The sequence below is a fragment of the Nanorana parkeri genome, unplaced genomic scaffold (genome assembly GCF_000935625.1).
Source record: "Nanorana parkeri isolate BGI_ZX_2015 unplaced genomic scaffold, ASM93562v1 scaffold778, whole genome shotgun sequence".
In the NCBI taxonomy this organism is placed as follows: Eukaryota; Metazoa; Chordata; class Amphibia; order Anura; family Dicroglossidae; genus Nanorana; species Nanorana parkeri.
Genome location: NW_017307046.1, coordinates 31,951 through 49,466, shown reverse-complemented (window position 1 = coordinate 49,466; position 17,516 = coordinate 31,951). Strand labels below are relative to the sequence as shown.

The 17,516-nt window shown below is 44.4% G+C and overlaps 1 protein-coding gene across 1 annotated transcript in view; it reads right to left on the bottom strand.

Annotated features, from left to right (window-relative positions):
- The window catches only part of USP20 (ubiquitin specific peptidase 20), a 46,540-nt gene that overhangs the window by 8,467 nt on the left and 20,557 nt on the right, over positions 1 to 17,516 (bottom strand). Inside the window, exons 13-19 of the mRNA XM_018564758.1 lie at positions 15,838 to 15,932; positions 12,726 to 12,759; positions 12,589 to 12,634; positions 11,099 to 11,279; positions 5,339 to 5,465; positions 3,091 to 3,260; positions 2,396 to 2,477 (exon numbers count right to left, since the gene is read on the bottom strand). Coding sequence (XP_018420260.1) covers positions 2,396 to 2,477; positions 3,091 to 3,260; positions 5,339 to 5,465; positions 11,099 to 11,279; positions 12,589 to 12,634; positions 12,726 to 12,759; positions 15,838 to 15,932 — 735 coding nt within the window. The remainder of the gene's footprint in view (positions 1 to 2,395; positions 2,478 to 3,090; positions 3,261 to 5,338; positions 5,466 to 11,098; positions 11,280 to 12,588; positions 12,635 to 12,725; positions 12,760 to 15,837; positions 15,933 to 17,516) is intronic.

Below are 17,516 nucleotides of genomic sequence, written 5' to 3'. Positions count from 1 at the left end.
TTAGGGTAACGGGAGGACGCTAGTTTGTGTCCTCCCGTTACCCTTAGGAGAACGATGGGGAAAAGCCCTGACCCCATAGCTCTCCTTTAACAACATTTGTCCATTTTCACAATCATTATCTATCAAAATATTTGGCGCATCTTGAAACGAAAAAAAAAGCAAAAGAAGAAGACTCAGGATTGAGCAGTTAGAATCCTATATCAGGCAAGAATGGGCCAACACTTGTCACCCAAAACTCCAGCAACTGGTCTCCTCAGTTCCCAGATATTTACAGAGTGATGCTAATGGAAGAGGGGATGCTACACTGTGGAAAACATGGCCCTGTCCCAACTTTTTTTTTTTAGACATGTTGCTGCCATCAATTTCAAAATAACCTTATTTTTTTTTCTTAAAATGGTCAATTTTCTGAGTTTAAACATTTGACATGTTTTCTATTTTCTATTGTGAATAAAATATGGGCTTATAAGATTTACAAATCATTTCATTCTGTAATATATACACACACACACACACTGTATATACACTGAGTGGCCAGATTATTATGACCACCCCATCAGTACTTCGTTGGGCCACCTTTTGCCTTCAATACTGCGGCGATTCTTCTTGGCATTGACTCCACGAGATGTTGAAAGGTGATGCGAGGAATCTGACACCATGCCTGATGAATAGCACTGTCCAGTTCTGTGAGATTTGATGGTTGTGGAGCCAGCTGCCTGATGGCTCTTTCAACTTTGTCCCACAAATGCTGAATTGGATTGAGATCTGGTGATTGTGGGGGCCACCTAAGCGAGGTAAAGTCTCCCTCATGTTCTTGAAACCACTCCAGCACAATACGAGCACCGTGGCATGGCACATTGTATTGCTGGAAGAAGCCATCTCCATTGGGATACGCCACCAACATGATCGGATGAACTTGGTCAGCAACGATACTTTTCAGACGTTGTTCCACGCGAATTAAAGGGCCCAAATCATGCCCAGAAAACATGCCCCAAACCATAACACTGCCCCCACCAGCTTGAAGGGTTGTACTCATGCATGTGGGGTGCATGATTTCATGCTGTTCCCGTCAAATTCTCACTCTGCCATCTGCATGATGCAACTGGAAACGTGATTCATCCGACCACATGACTTTTTTCCAATGCTCGACTGTCCAATCCTTGTGTTCCTGTGCGAATTGGAGACGTTTTATCTTGTTAACTGCAGACAGCAAAGGTGTTCGAACAGGCCTTCGGCTTCCATATCCCATACGATGCAGTGTACGGCGAACAGTGCGTTCAGAGATCATTTGAGAGGATCCCTGATTAAGATCTGCAGTAATTTGATGCACTGTTGCCCTTCTGTTGTCTTGTACCAGTCTTGCCACTCTCTGTTCTGCCCTAACATTGACTAGTCGCTGACGACCACAATTCGCACGTTCAGACCCAGATTTTCGTCTGACACTCCAGTCTTTAAACACTTTAACAACAGCTGCTCCTGAACATTTAACGAATTCTGCTGTTTTGCTGATACTCGCTCCATGGCTCCGAGCGCCAACAATCATCCCACGTTCAAAGACTGTTAAATCGCGTTGGTTACCCATATCGTTAGAAAAAAATCACTTCTACTGTCGTGGTAAACAACCTGCTTCCCTATTTATAATGGTCTGGCCCTCTAGCAACTTCAGGGCGAAATTATAGCTAATTTGCCTACAAACGTCAGGTGGTCATAATAATCTAGCTACTCAGTGCATTTGCACGAGAGAGAGGGAAGGAGGAAGAGGAGACGGGGAGGAAGAGACGGAAAGGAAGAGGAGACGGGGAGGAAGAGGAGACGGGGAGGAAGAGGAGACGGGGAGGAAGAGGAGACGGGGAGGAAGAGGAGACGGGGAGGAAGAGAGAGGGAGGAAGAGAGAGGGAGGAAGAGAGAGGGATGAAGAGAAAGGGATGAAGAGAAAGGGAGGAAGAGGAGAGCAAAAAAAAAAGGGAGGAAGAGGAGAGCGAGGAAGAGGAGAGGGAGAAGGAGGAGAGCGAGAGGGAGGAAGAAGAGAGAGAGAGAGAGGGGAAGAGGAGAGAGAAAAACGGTGGACACTCACAGGACAAATCAAGGCTGTGCCCCACCAAACATCAATCTAGCCACTTGATGTTCTGTCTCTTGTCAAGTTCTCGGAGTGATCACCGTTATGACACTGGAATATACCTAATCTAATAAAGGCACCCAGGCGATAGATGTAATAATAACACAATAAACGTCCTACATCTCATGCATACATCAAAAAGCGCTTACAAGTAATAAGATGTATAACTCGTTCTAAATACTGTTCAGAGTCTAAGATCAAAAATGGCCAGATAAGTTAGACTCGTAACAGTATTAGATGCCACATAATACTACCTAGATATAAAGAAAGTGACAGAATTACCTATTGTACAAATATTCCCAAACATTCGGAGGCAGGATCACCACCAGGTCATCAATGTAGTGATACTTGTTTGGAGGAATTCCTATAACAAATAACATACAAGGAGTATGAACATGGATTTAACTGGATACACACAAAAACAAACATTCCCAGCACACTGACCGGCCAGCCTTCAAAAAAGGTTAAAAACAGAGGTTTTAGTTGTACAACTTTTGCAAAACATGTGGAAGCCGCACTGCTTCATCAAGGCCCCTCTTTGTAGTGCGGCCTTAACACTAATCTAGGAGAACCTCCATCTTGGAGCATATAAAGCGAAGGATGAATCGGGAGCAGGTTCACCAGGAGGTAGACCAACCTCCTCAAATGCACAGGGACACACAAGGAGCCAGCACATCACAATGGCAGCTGAAGCCCCCAGTGTGTCCAAATCCACACACCAAATCCAACAAGTGAAACGAATGGCAAATGCACTCATCCATTCATAACTAGCTTTAAAGCAAGGATACAAGCAAGGCACATTAATAATACAGATGAGATGTTTTTTGTTTGTTTCTTGTACTGAAAATGCAGCATTGAGCGGATGTGTCCCTACTAATGCACCATACAAAACATCCCTGGCTATAAAGTTGATGCAAATGCTCTGACCAATGCATTCAATACATGTATCATACTGATGAGCATTTCCGTGGGCATACCTCCATGTGAGCATAGGAAGCTCTGGTTGCTAATTGGTCCGGGCTCTGCGAATGTGTTGAATTTATTGAGCCACTCGCGGGAAATGTAGAACTGCAGTAGACCAGATTCCTTCATTTCTGCCAAAGATATGACTTTCTGCCGCTCCCGTTCTGCCTCCTCGCTGCTCTTCCTGAGGGGGAATAGATGTTATGTGTGAAAAGGTGCTTTACATACAGCTCAGGGAGCTACCAATGTGTGTGTCCTATGGACTCCCATTATAACCCAAAGGAGTGTATTAAGTCTACCTCTGTACACTTAAAGTAAAACTGTACAATGCTCATTAAGGGTTTGATTGATGCCCTGCCCCTGCCATCCTACAATGCTTTGTTCACTTACTGGGGCTTTGAGAGTTTGGTGTTAGTACTTACACAAGGTTAACACTGGCCACACATTGCTCAGATTTTGAGTAACAGAAGCTTGATTTTTTAAACGGCCAAGAAGTACTAACTGCCCCAGTAGAATGAGCACAGGAAACAGAAAAACGTGGTACCCTGTCCCGCAACTTATAAGCTTGAATGACAGGCTGACAAAACACTTAGAAATAGTGGTTCTAAAGAAGCCACCCGAAGTCCCCTAATGTCCGCAGCACCGTCTAGACCAGGTCTTCTTAAACATTTTCCACTGGTGACCCCTTTTCGCCCAAGGAAATTTCTCCGTGACCCCAGGCATTGATGTGCCTTGCAATCCCATGTGGCCGATCCCATTGCGGCCGGAGGGCGTGGCTGCGGTGCCATTCACTTCACTGCACCGCCATGCCCCTCCCGCCCCACAACAAACTGAGCCGGCCGCAATGCAATCCAGTGCGTTCCAGCCACAATGCAGCCCTTAAGGGGCAATTCACACCAATTGCAGTGCGTCCAGAGTGGCAGCTGTTGGAACGCACAGGAATCGCTCACTGAACTCCCCCCTTCATTCTGGAGTGGGAGGGAGCGTGGCGGTGCATTGAAGTCAATAGCACCACAGCCACGCCCCCTGCCCGCAGTGCGATAGGACGCGTGGCAAAACATTGCTTGCGTTCTGGTCCACTGCGAATGCAAAAAATGCTGCAAAAATGCCCCAGAACGAAGGAGTGAGTGATTACAGCAGCTGCCACTCTGGAATGCACCACAATTGGTGTGAATGGGCCCTAAGGATTCATCCAGCAGTCACAAGAAATGAAACACTTTCCAGTGTGTCCCCCAGAGTGTCTTACAGGATCCACAGCAAAAATGTAGAGTGGTGTTGTGGTGCACCTAGCCCCAGCATTAAGTAATGCTCTCCTCCTCCCCCCCCACCGTGTCAGTCTGTGTGCAGCATAGTTCGGTGTGTCTCTCTTCTCCTTCCACATCACCAAACCCCCCTGGGATGTCTGCTGAAATAAACTTACCTTTCTCCTCCAGCAGCTCCGTGTGCTACGCTCTTATCTCGATGCCTCTGCCGCGTAAAAGAAAGCTCTGCCCACCCCCAAAAAGAAACATTCTTGCACATACTCAGGAAGGTAGGTACCAAGTGCACGGGGGGCTGGGGCATACACTACACGTATTAATCTATTTTTTTTTTAAACTTGCTCGGAGCCCGGGCCTCTCTGGCCACCTGGGCCCCTCACACAATCACTGGCTGGACCCCTCTGATGGCGTCACTGGCCACGTATTCGGATCGCAGCCCCCCCCCTCCACCCCCCCAATTCACTTGACCACAGATTAAGCAGATTTGGTCTAGAAATTGAGCTCCAAAGTAGGAAGAGACTGTTTGCAACGTAAAAGGTTGTCTAAGTATCCAATAATTGGAATGCGCTTGCAACAAAGGGGTTTATCTATTTCATATAATACAAAAAGGAGGATCAAGAACATGCAATGGAGCAGGACAGGAACAGAGTCTGGAAACTCAGCAGGGAGATCTCGCTGTTGGAGTACCCAAGACATATAAATCCGGGGGCTGACTGAGCTCACAAGGGTACATCTAAAATGAAAACATCACTTCTGTCAATGACGTACTGTTCTGGGTTCTTAAACTGCGGTTTTGGCGCTCCCTTGTGCTTGACTTGACTGCTTGACTAAAATGAAAATGTACTGAAGCAGAAACAGACATGCAACTAGCATTTCTAGGTCAGGACATGCCAACCTACATCTCTTAGTGGAGATTTCCTTTAACACAAATATAGCAAAATTATAATAAACTGTGCAGCAGATTCAAGCAAAATTAAGCAATGTATGGCAGACTTCCTCTCACCTGTAGAACAGGACATAAGCCTCTGCATTCTGAACCACCGTCTCATGCACCTCTGTGACATACTGGTCATCAAACTCGTACCACTGCCCATTAATCACATTCTGACAGTATGATATGTAGTGACCACCTGAAATGTGACATGACATAGACATTTTTTTTTTAGATCAACAAGCATGCAAGGAATATTTGTTTTCCCCAAGGGGCACAGCAGACACACTCTGTGAACTTAATGCAGAAATGTAAATGTCTGAATACTGAGGGAGCTACAAATCCATGTTGGACGAGTAGCTGGTCATTTTATAACTACTTGTAAAAAACAAATGCACCCCCCCACTGAGAAATACCACCCCAGTCGTACAAAGTAACATGCTCTATGAGAGGGCCATTAAACATGCAGCCAACTACGATACTTCTACTGACCTGCATGTCCAGCTGCACTGGACCAGAATTTCAACAGAAAGAAGCCTGTAATGCGGATCCCTTTCTTTCACTTTCACAGGCGGAGTGCACCTGGTATCAGTCCGCCTGTCACAGTGACCCGGCGCTATAGAGGAATATCGACTAATGCAGCTCTGCTCCCTCCACCGCCGCACCCTTGCTTTCTACAGTGCCGGCTTCCTTTGCCATCAGGGAGAGCGGTAGCAGCGGTGCAGCAGTGGGGACATCAGACAGTACCATTTACCGGTACACATTACAGTACAGTACCATTACATTAAGCAGTGCCTTCAGGGGGACAGCAGTTGGTGAAGTATGGTACTGGAGTGCTCCCTGTCACTGCGCTGGCCGGAGGGAGTCTCCTGTCATCCCCTTAATACAGTATGTCCCTGCAGGCTGATACCATCTCTCCTGCTCTTCAAGTTCCCCCTCTCATGCTACCACCAAACTAGGTCTTATTTTCGGGGTAGGTCTTATATTACAGGAATCTTGAAAAATAGTGCTAGGTCTTATTTTGTGGGAAACATGGTATGTTCTCCTTCACCAGAAAGTGATTTAAGTGTTGTTGGCTTCCTGTTCTGGTGGCGTATGGACCCCCTTAAAGGTTTCCAAAATTATGTAATACTTCTGACCCCAAAAGTGGTGTCCTTTCTTTTCCCTCCCTCATCTGGTTGGTGAAAGAGATTTACTTAAAAAGTACTTGTGTGTGGGATTCTGAGAGATTCCCATGTTGATTGGCAAACTGATGCATTCATTCATTTACAGGAAATATTGTAATAAGTACTCTCCTAGACTAAGAAAAATATAAAGGATATTTGACTTGCCATATAATTTTTTTCTTGGAGTACATTGACCTCCCTGGCGGTATTCCCGAGTGTAGCTCGGGGTTACTTTTCCATACCATAAGCGGTAACCCCGAGCTACACTTGGGAATGCCGCACAGCATTTACTTACCTTGTCCCTCGTGCCGCGCTGTGTTCTCCGGCCGATGCCGGCATCAGTCTACCGGGTTCCATCCCTTGCGAGCGTAGGCGTCGCAGGGGGGCGGAACCAAAAAAACAACAAAAATGTGAAAAAAAATAGACCGAAGAATGACACGAAAAAAAATCATACCGCCAGGGAGGTTAAGGGACACAGGATAAAGTATTCAGTTACATTGGGTTATGCTGCTGCTTTCAGGAGATTGGACTGTGGAAAACAAAGCTGGAAGGACAGCCCATAGCAACCCCTCCCACTCCCAGCATGCCTCAGTTTTTTTACCAAAGCAATAGTAGGAGTGGATAATAAGAGCAGAGGGGACGGTCCTGTGCCCCTTAATGTACTCCAGGAAAAGGATTTTACCGGAAGTTAAAAATCTTAGTTTCTTAATCATACACTAGGGCAGTGGTTCTCAACCAGTGTAACCTCAGGGCCCACATTTGTCCTTGGTCATAAAGTCGCGACCCAAGTCGCATCACACTGTAACACACGGTTTTGTGGTACCGCAACTCTTGCTGCGGTTGATCGAACCGTGGGCGGGAGGTGCCATTCAAATGAAAACTAAAACGTGCGGTAGGTGTGATTGCGTGAAACCAGCAGCATAACCCATGTACCCGAATCATTCATCCCGTGCCCCTTATTGTACAATTAAGTAAAGGAGTTCACTGATTTTGTAGCTATTTCCATAACTCAAGTTTACAAAGCTACCACACCTTTTAACAAGGTTAGCGTTCTTTTAGGGCTGGTGAACACCAGTGAGGGAAGCTTTCTGTCTGTTAGAGATCTTAGGTCCATCTTATCATCAGCACTGTTGTGGCCAGTGTGGTTGCAGAGAAGAGCCACTGGACTGAGCAAGTGTTGCTGTATTAATACAACTATGTATTGGAATACAGTCCTTACAGGATGTCTCCAACTTACAAGCAGATCTGAATGCACTGTGTGATTGGGCATCTATTAGGAGGCACATGAGGTTTAATGTTAATAAATGTAAAGTTATGCACTTGGGGAGTAAAAACATGCATGTGTCATACCCTCTAGGGCAGGGGTCAGCAACCCGTGGCTCCGGAGCCGCATGTGGCTCTTTCATCCCTCTGCTGCGGCTCCCTGTCCAGGGGCGGAACTACCGCTCTTCAAGTTCCCCCTCTCATGCTACCACCAAACTAGGTCTTATTTTCGGGGTAGGTCTTATATTACAGGAATCTTGAAAAATAGTGCTAGGTCTTATTTTGTGGGAAACATGGTATGTTCTCCTTCACCAGAAAGTGATTTAAGTGTTGTTGGCTTCCTGTTCTGGTGGCGTATGGACCCCCTTAAAGGTTTCCAAAATTATGTAATACTTCTGACCCCAAAAGTGGTGTCCTTTCTTTTCCCTCCCTCATCTGGTTGGTGAAAGAGATTTACTTAAAAAGTACTTGTGTGTGGGATTCTGAGAGATTCCCATGTTGATTGGCAAACTGATGCATTCATTCATTTACAGGAAATATTGTAATAAGTACTCTCCTAGACTAAGAAAAATATAAAGGATATTTGACTTGCCATATAATTTTTTTCTTGGAGTACATTGACCTCCCTGGCGGTATTCCCGAGTGTAGCTCGGGGTTACTTTTCCATACCATAAGCGGTAACCCCGAGCTACACTTGGGAATGCCGCACAGCATTTACTTACCTTGTCCCTCGTGCCGCGCTGTGTTCTCCGGCCGATGCCGGCATCAGTCTACCGGGTTCCATCCCTTGCGAGCGTAGGCGTCGCAGGGGGGCGGAACCAAAAAAACAACAAAAATGTGAAAAAAAATAGACCGAAGAATGACACGAAAAAAAATCATACCGCCAGGGAGGTTAAGGGACACAGGATAAAGTATTCAGTTACATTGGGTTATGCTGCTGCTTTCAGGAGATTGGACTGTGGAAAACAAAGCTGGAAGGACAGCCCATAGCAACCCCTCCCACTCCCAGCATGCCTCAGTTTTTTTACCAAAGCAATAGTAGGAGTGGATAATAAGAGCAGAGGGGACGGTCCTGTGCCCCTTAATGTACTCCAGGAAAAGGATTTTACCGGAAGTTAAAAATCTTAGTTTCTTAATCATACACTAGGGCAGTGGTTCTCAACCAGTGTAACCTCAGGGCCCACATTTGTCCTTGGTCATAAAGTCGCGACCCAAGTCGCATCACACTGTAACACACGGTTTTGTGGTACCGCAACTCTTGCTGCGGTTGATCGAACCGTGGGCGGGAGGTGCCATTCAAATGAAAACTAAAACGTGCGGTAGGTGTGATTGCGTGAAACCAGCAGCATAACCCATGTACCCGAATCATTCATCCCGTGCCCCTTATTGTACAATTAAGTAAAGGAGTTCACTGATTTTGTAGCTATTTCCATAACTCAAGTTTACAAAGCTACCACACCTTTTAACAAGGTTAGCGTTCTTTTAGGGCTGGTGAACACCAGTGAGGGAAGCTTTCTGTCTGTTAGAGATCTTAGGTCCATCTTATCATCAGCACTGTTGTGGCCAGTGTGGTTGCAGAGAAGAGCCACTGGACTGAGCAAGTGTTGCTGTATTAATACAACTATGTATTGGAATACAGTCCTTACAGGATGTCTCCAACTTACAAGCAGATCTGAATGCACTGTGTGATTGGGCATCTATTAGGAGGCACATGAGGTTTAATGTTAATAAATGTAAAGTTATGCACTTGGGGAGTAAAAACATGCATGTGTCATACACTCTAGGGCAGGGGTCAGCAACCCGTGGCTCCGGAGCCGCATGTGGCTCTTTCATCCCTCTGCTGCGGCTCCCTGTCCAGGGGCGGAACTACCGCCAGGGCCTCGGTACGGGTGTAACTGCACACTGTGTGCTGTTATTTCATTTAATTAGAAAAATAGATTATAATGGGCAACATTACACTGTATTGTTGCCTACTATAATCTATTTCTCTGATTAAATGATTAGACAGGGCCGCTGTTCTATCAAAGTTTGTGACTAGGTTGGAATGTGTGACCGGTGACGTGGTCACACATTTCAATGTAATCCCGCCCAGTTTTTTTGGAGCGATTTAGATCTGCCCTGGAACAGCTGTTCCAGGGCAGATCAGTTCTCCTGCACATACGATTTTCGATGCCGATCTGCCCTGGAATAGCTGAGAAAGCATTGGAATGCTTGACCTATTGGCGGTCACACATTCCACCGCCAACAAACTGGGCGGGATTACAATGAAATGTGTGACCACGTCACCGGTCACACATTGTAATGTAGTCACAAACATTGATAGAACACAGCCATCAGGGGGTACAGCCGGTACCCATGTGAGGGGTCTGGGGGGCCTCTCACATAAGTATCAGCTGTACCAGGGGTGGCATGGCAGAGGTGACAGGGGAGGGGGTGGAGGAGGCCAGGCCAGAGCAGCAGCAGGTAAGAGGAGTTGGGAGGATATACAGGGAAAGGGACCCCGGCGGCCAACCCACCTGGGCCATGCAGAGCCCACCATAGAGAGTCTCAGATGGGCTGTGCAGCATGTATGATGTGCTCTGCAGGGTCACTATCAGGTGGGCTCTGCGGGGCCTCTGGTAAGCCCAGAGTCCAGTGCATTATTAAGCCCAGAGTCCAGTGCGTTACTAAGCCAATAATACATAAATGGTCCATATAAAGAGCTTGGTGCCAAATTATTCACTTTAAGGTCACTGCAAAGGACAAGGGGTCACTCTTTGCGTCTGGAGGAAAAGAGGTTTAACCTTTTTTACAAAATGGATTCTTCAGAGTTAGAGCTGTGAAAATGTGGAATAGACTCCCCCAGGAGCTAGTTCTAGCTAGCTCAATTAATTGTTTGAAAAAACATCTGGATGTATTCTTAAATGCACAGAATATTACTGGATATTGAGTTCTTATAGGTATATTAAGCACCAGAGATTGTTGATCCAGTGAATATCTGATTGACTTATGGGATCAGGAAGGAATTTTTCCCCTGTTGGAGCAAATTGAACCATGCTTTATAGGGTTTTTTTGCCTTCCTCTGGATCAACAGTGGGTAACTGTGGGCACAGCGTTCCGTTTAGGCTTTTCTATTTTTTTTCTCATCTCTATAGGTTAAACTCGATGTGTCTTTTTTCAACCTGACTAACTATGCAACTATGTAATATTAGCAGTCAATGGCACATGAAGTTGAAAGCTAAGTGCACAATTGTATTGAGTTATTAATGCAGCTCTGAAGCTCTGAGCCCACTGAGTACTTTCTTCTCACTCCCACATATATGGGAGAGAATCAAAGCAACCACCAGATCCAGATGTACAGATTCCTAAAATTGTGTGCAATGTGTTATATGTGTGGTTCACCAGTAGCGTTTCATATACTTACTTCCTGCTGTGCCATGATGACAGATAACAGCCAATAAGTCGTATGTAGTGATATGGGACACACATTCCTTAGCCAGGAAGGGACGAAGGTTTAGCCCCTCTAAGGGGAAGGAGACATGGCTGCTGATTTTCAAAGAATACATTACTTCATGGCGAAAGCGTTTCAAGTGTATACAGAGAATCTGGCGGAAGAAATCATAAGACACAGTGAATGCTTTGTCCAGAAGAACCAGATTATTAACTGACCCTGTGTAAAGAGCGAGAACTTATTTTTAGTTTTGAATAGAGTAAGGGATGGTTATAACCCGCTTTTTTTGCTATCTGCGTCCTGTTTTTTTAATTTCCTGTCTGACAGCCACAACAGGAAGTGAGTGGAAATACCTCCAAAGTGAGGAAAATCCCTACTGGTCAGCAGAGTCACCAGAACTAGTGTCCCCATGTACGATTTCCCATTTATTCCTGTTCTGAAAACAAGATTTCCTTTCACTCTTGGTGATAACAATCACCAGAGCAAAGAGAGAGGTGAATCTCCCTACAGGGACACAGACAGCAATAAAACATGATGGGTGTGTTAATCCTTCCCCACTCTACCCAAAACAGGGCTTCAGTTGCACTTTAAGCAACTAAAGTGCACTTTAAGGGGGGAGAGGGGCAGGGAAGAGGGTACATACGTCTAAAGAAAATAGATACAAACTTAAGTGTAGAAATGTAGATTTACTTTTTTTTAAAAACATGTTAAATGACATATGGCCAAACTGGTATGAGCTGGTTTTGCAGTACTCCTGACCAACTTCCAGTTCAAACCCACATACACAGGTTAATGTGGTCATAATGTAACACAATTTAACATCCAAAACAAACTACATTAAACTGGATAGTAATAGGGAAGGATCGTTTGGAACAGTCCATTCATTGTTTAGTATTTACAAATTAGGCCTAAAGCAACCCTCTGGCCATTCACTGGTAGATTTTTGTACAAACTTTTCAAACAAAAAAATCTCATCAGAACATTCCAGAATATCATCATCAGAGACTTGATGAATGTCGATCAAAATTATGTTTCATTTTAACATTTGATTTTTGAATGAATAGTTTTCCAAATAAAAACCACATTCACTGTTAGAATTTCATTTGTTTGGGAAAAAATTCCTATCGTCCTTCTTCAATTATTTTGTCACTGCAGTCAAAGAAGATTGTCGATTTGACTCCATTAGCTATTAGAAAAGCGAAATACATTTTTTTTTTCATATGAGAGTCTACGGGTCTATGGCCAGCGTAACTGATGTGTATATAAGCACTTTACTATGGCCATAAAGTGATGTGTTCCAGGTTAAATGGATGGAATTGGGGAGAAAGGGCTAAGTAAGCATCGTGCACACACGTTTCTTTATATATCAGTAGATAGATGATCACATTCCAAGTTTTAAACATTTATTATATGGATAGCAGAGATAATGAGATATAGGACACGGAGTGAAGGACAGCGCTCACCTCTGGAAGCCGTAAAACTTTACAATACTTGACACCATTTCGTAGCCTTCAGGAAACACAAAATACAACAGATATCCACAGTGTTTTTTTAAGGTCTAGTGGTTTAAACAAGCACACAGGGTGGAAGGTTCACTTACTTTTTGCAGCGCTCACAACTATACATATTATCACCTAGGAGGAGACAAACAAAGGGAAATGTAATGACAGCGAGTACAGAGAACCATCTATTCCCCTCCCCCCATGTTAGATGTGTCTAATGCACACAAAGTAGAAAATCGAAGGTCCCTCTGCACTCCTTACAGCGTTCCTGGCCCAAATTGCAATGATGGTGCTCGCAGTGATAATCACGGATGGCACCGTGCACGTCAACTGTAGAAAGCCGGAATCACCAGCACTCAATGATGTGTCACATTATCACCCTGATGAAGGGACCCTGTGCGGCCCCGAAACGTTGGTTTTTCGTTTGTGACAACATGTCCGAATAAATGGACGTTTACTACTTGAATACTATTCATTGAGTGCTGGTGATTCCTGCTTTCCACTAATGCACACAAAGGGCCACTCTGCTTGCACGCCAATGTCCCTACCAGCATGATTTTGGGCTGTGGGAGGATAGCGAAGTGCCTGAAGAAAACCAACAAAACCAGGAAGAGAATGCTGTCCTCAGTGGGGATTAAATCAAGAACAACAGTGCTAAAAACGTGCGTTAAAGAAGAATTCCAGGATTTACTAAAATTAATCCTTGCAGTGGGGCTACCCCAGTCTAGGTCTAGGACTACTTAGTGTAGGAACAAAAATAAAGAAGATACAGGTGAAACTCGAATAATTAGAATATTGTGCAAAAGTAATTGCAGTAAGTTCTGCAAAAGGGGCCCAAACCAAGTACTGAGTACATATGCATGCTTGTACTTTTCAGAGGTCCGATATTGTTCTATGTACAATCCTTGTTTTATTGATTGCATGTAATAATCTACTTTTTTGAGATTGTGGATTTGGGGTTCTTGGGGTTTTCATGAGCTGTAAGCCATAATCATCACAATTATGACAAATCACGGCTTTAACTATCCTGCTTTGCATGTAATGAGTCTCTCTCATATATTAGTTTCACCTTTTAAGTTGCATTAGTGAAATAAATGAACTTTGCACGATATTCTAATTATTCGAGTTTCACCTGTATATTCACCTGGTCCTCAGTCCCACCTGGCTCCCACAGCCTCTTCTACCCCAGGCTTCGGCAGTCTAAGGGCCCGTGATGTAATGATCTTTAATGAAGGTCCATTCACCTGCATTAGATGTGAGGATGCAGAGGGACATACCACAGCCGAAGTGGAGGGAGAGAGAGATGAGAGCCGACTGCTGCAGGACTGAGGATCAGGTGAGTGTATCGTCTTTATTTTAGGTCTGGGGCCAAAATAAGCACTTAAACATTGCAGTGGGGTGATAGCCCTTCTGCACAGGTTCATTTTTAAAAAATCCTGAAGTTCTTCTTTAAAGCTGAACTGAATGAATGCTTAAAAGCAGCTTTTGCAAGTACCCAATCGTGACCTGTTATTGATAACACTGAAGAGCTCATACTGTTAGTATCGGTCTCTTGTAATCACCTGTACAGTAGCACTAAGACAGGGAGAGGGAGGGGCAGCAATATGAGCCATTAAGGTGTTCTGCAGTGCACAAGATCTTGCAAGAAACATTCTGACAGGTGGACAAAGTAGAGTGAACAGAGGGATGACCCATCACTGTGCTAAAAAAATTTCTTCACTGGCCAATCACAGACTTGGAGCAGGGAGGTGTCCAGTCTATACTGTATAAATGCAGAGGGGTAAAGTCCGGCTGCCTAGCTGTGGTAGCTAACCATGTGGCAGAAAAAACTTTCTGATTCACCAACCTAGAACAAATATGCAAATCAGAAAGGTCAGCAGTCTGTAACTGCATATTTATTCCTGATCAGCAACTCAAAGTAGGGATGTCCCGATACCACTTTTTCAGGACCAAGTACTTCCCCTCATGTAGTTGCCGATACCAATTACCGATACTTTTTTTTAACAAACGGGGCAGGTGACTTTAAATGATCCATAGTACAACTACATAGTATGTACTACGGATCATTTAACCCATTCATGTTAGCAGGTGATAATTGTAAATCTACTGTTGCAGTGCATTCTATATGTAGTATATAGTACATGTACATATAGAGTGCACTCACTGCAACAATACATTTACAATTATCCTCTGCTAACATGAATGGGTTAAATGATCCATAGTACAGGGCTACATATGGATCATTTAATCCATTCATGCTAGCAGAAGATAATTGTAAATCTAATGTGTCCAGTGTATAAGCAGTGTGTACTCTATATGTATTACACTGCTAATACAATGGAGACCATAGATTTCAAGTAGTGGCTCATACTTGGCTGGAGATTTTCATTTTATTGTGTGATTACTTAGTCAGGACTTTGTATACTGCCTGGGTTTTTTTATGGGTGTTCTACTTTCCTTCCATAATTGGAAAACATAGTAGGTTAAGTACAATTTGTCTATATTATGCTTGTGAGTACAGGGACCTTAGATTGTGAGCTCCTGCTTGGGGAACAGAGACTGAAGCCAAAGGGGTCCCCTGTAATGTACTGCATTAAATGCCACTACTATATACAGTAAACCCCCCCACCCTACCTCACTGTGCGGGAGAGTCAGCGCTGGTCCGGTGGGAGGAGCTCCAGGCGGGGGCCTTATTTAGCTGGCCCAGAGGTGCCGGCCAGCTAAATTAGGACCCCACCTGGAACTCCTCCCGCTGCTCTCCGGCACTGAAGGACATCGTCGGCGAAGAGGAGCATCGCATCACTGCTGCTCCTGTGGGCGGCGCTCTGCGTAAGATCCTCCAGGCAGTCGCCGGCCACCTACATTAGGACAACACCTGGAGCTCCGCCCACAGCAGTGACGCGACGCTCCTCCGCTCAGCCTGCCCGCTTCAGCGCTATGCATCGGGGCTTTTTGACAAGTACTTGTCAAAATGCCCAGTATCGGGCCCGATTCCGATGCTAGCATCGGGATCGGGACATCCCTAACTCAAAGTATTAAAGTAAAAGCCTATATCATGCAGGGAACAACGGAAGTAGCTGTGCCTGAGCCACATAGCAGCACAGATGCAGCTTTCATTCTAATTATACCTTTCCACACAGGCTGGAAAACAATACACTGCCCAAGTGGCTAATAGTATAATACAATATTTTTACAAAACTTGTATCTAACCTTTTAATTCATCAGCAGCAAAGAAGGCAGCTAGGCAGTCCTCCAATGTAACTACCGGGCCCCAGAACCAGCTTGGAATGCAGGAGACCACAAACCTGTGTTTGAAACAGACCCAAGAACCAGGTTACCTCATACAAAGCTATCTTCTCACTGGTCCTTTTAATGTTTTCAAAGTGACGTGTCAGCTTTTATGATGCCATGAGACTTTTCCTTGCTATGAACCAGCATGCGACACATTAAAACATTACCATGATGTAGTCAAGGGGCCACATACACAATAAGTGAGAGTGTCAGGAACTGTGCTGCAGATTAGTGGCTTTGCCATTACTAGAAAAGTGTCAGCCAGTTATATTCAGCAATTTCAATGGCTGAATCAACAACATTTTAATTATTTATGGAGCTTTTTAGTTTCATATTAGAAAGTAGCTTTAAAAAAAAAAGACAGCTGGTACCTGACTGGTTGGTGTGGGTAACACAGAAACTTTCCTTCAAGTGAAAAGAAATAAACTGCATAGAAAAGCCGTAATATCCTATTAGTTTACATGAATGCAAGAATTTGTTATCCTCTCCATGATCTCTTGCAGCCAAAGCCAATGGGGATTACAGACTGGATAGAGAGACTAACCCATTTTGCCAGTTATTCTAAGCTGCTTTTTCCTCAGAAATTTATCATACACACATTGCCACCATGAAACTACAGAATGGAAACATTTCATTTTGAATATTTGGGGTATGTATAATTCTGTATAACTATGTATGTAGAATTACAAGATGACTGGAAAGCTATGACCTGCACAGTTTTAGGATCAGGTGTTTCCAGAACACCAAGGGGCTAAATTATACATCTTCCGCCCAGACATATGCTAGGCGAATACCGTTTACGCGGCACTACCACCACTGGCGTCAAGGAGCATAGGACATTTTTATGCGCCTCAGCATCTAGTGGCAAAATGCCATGCAAATCAGGCACCAGATGGGACCAGAAGAATGCTTAACCTCATCAAATATGTAGAGGTGCGGAAAATGCCTTCCCTGTTTCTGGCTGTAGATGCAGAGAAGGCGTTTGATCGTATTCATTGGGGCTATATGTCTAAGGTACTCCAACAATTTGGCATGGGGGGGCATATTCTCTCGGCAATATTAGCATTATATACTAAACCAACAGCCCAAGTATATTCGTCCAATTTGATGTCTAACCCACTCGATATAACAAATGGTACGAGACAAGGTTGTCCACTTTCACCAATTATTTTCTCACTTATCATGGAACCCTTAGCAACGGCCATTAGAAATAATCCGCTAATAGAAGGAATCTAATAGAAGGAATCAGGTCCACAAAATTGGCCTTTTTGCGGATGATATCATACTCACACTCTCAAAGCCGGCTTCTTCCCTGGCTGTGGTACAGAATACTCTTCAAATGTTTAGCAACTTATCCTATTACAAGGTTAATGCAGGGAAGTCACTAATCCTACCGCTTCATATAAAAAAATCTGATATGAATGCTCTGCAGGCTGAATATCCATACAAATGGGATAGGTCACAGATCCCATACCTGGGAATTAAACTCACGTCCTCATCCAAAAATACTTATAAGAGTAATTTCCTGCCCCTTATAGAGTCTGTTAAATCTGAATTGACCCGGATTGCCAAATTCGAGTTGTCGTGGATAGGGAGAA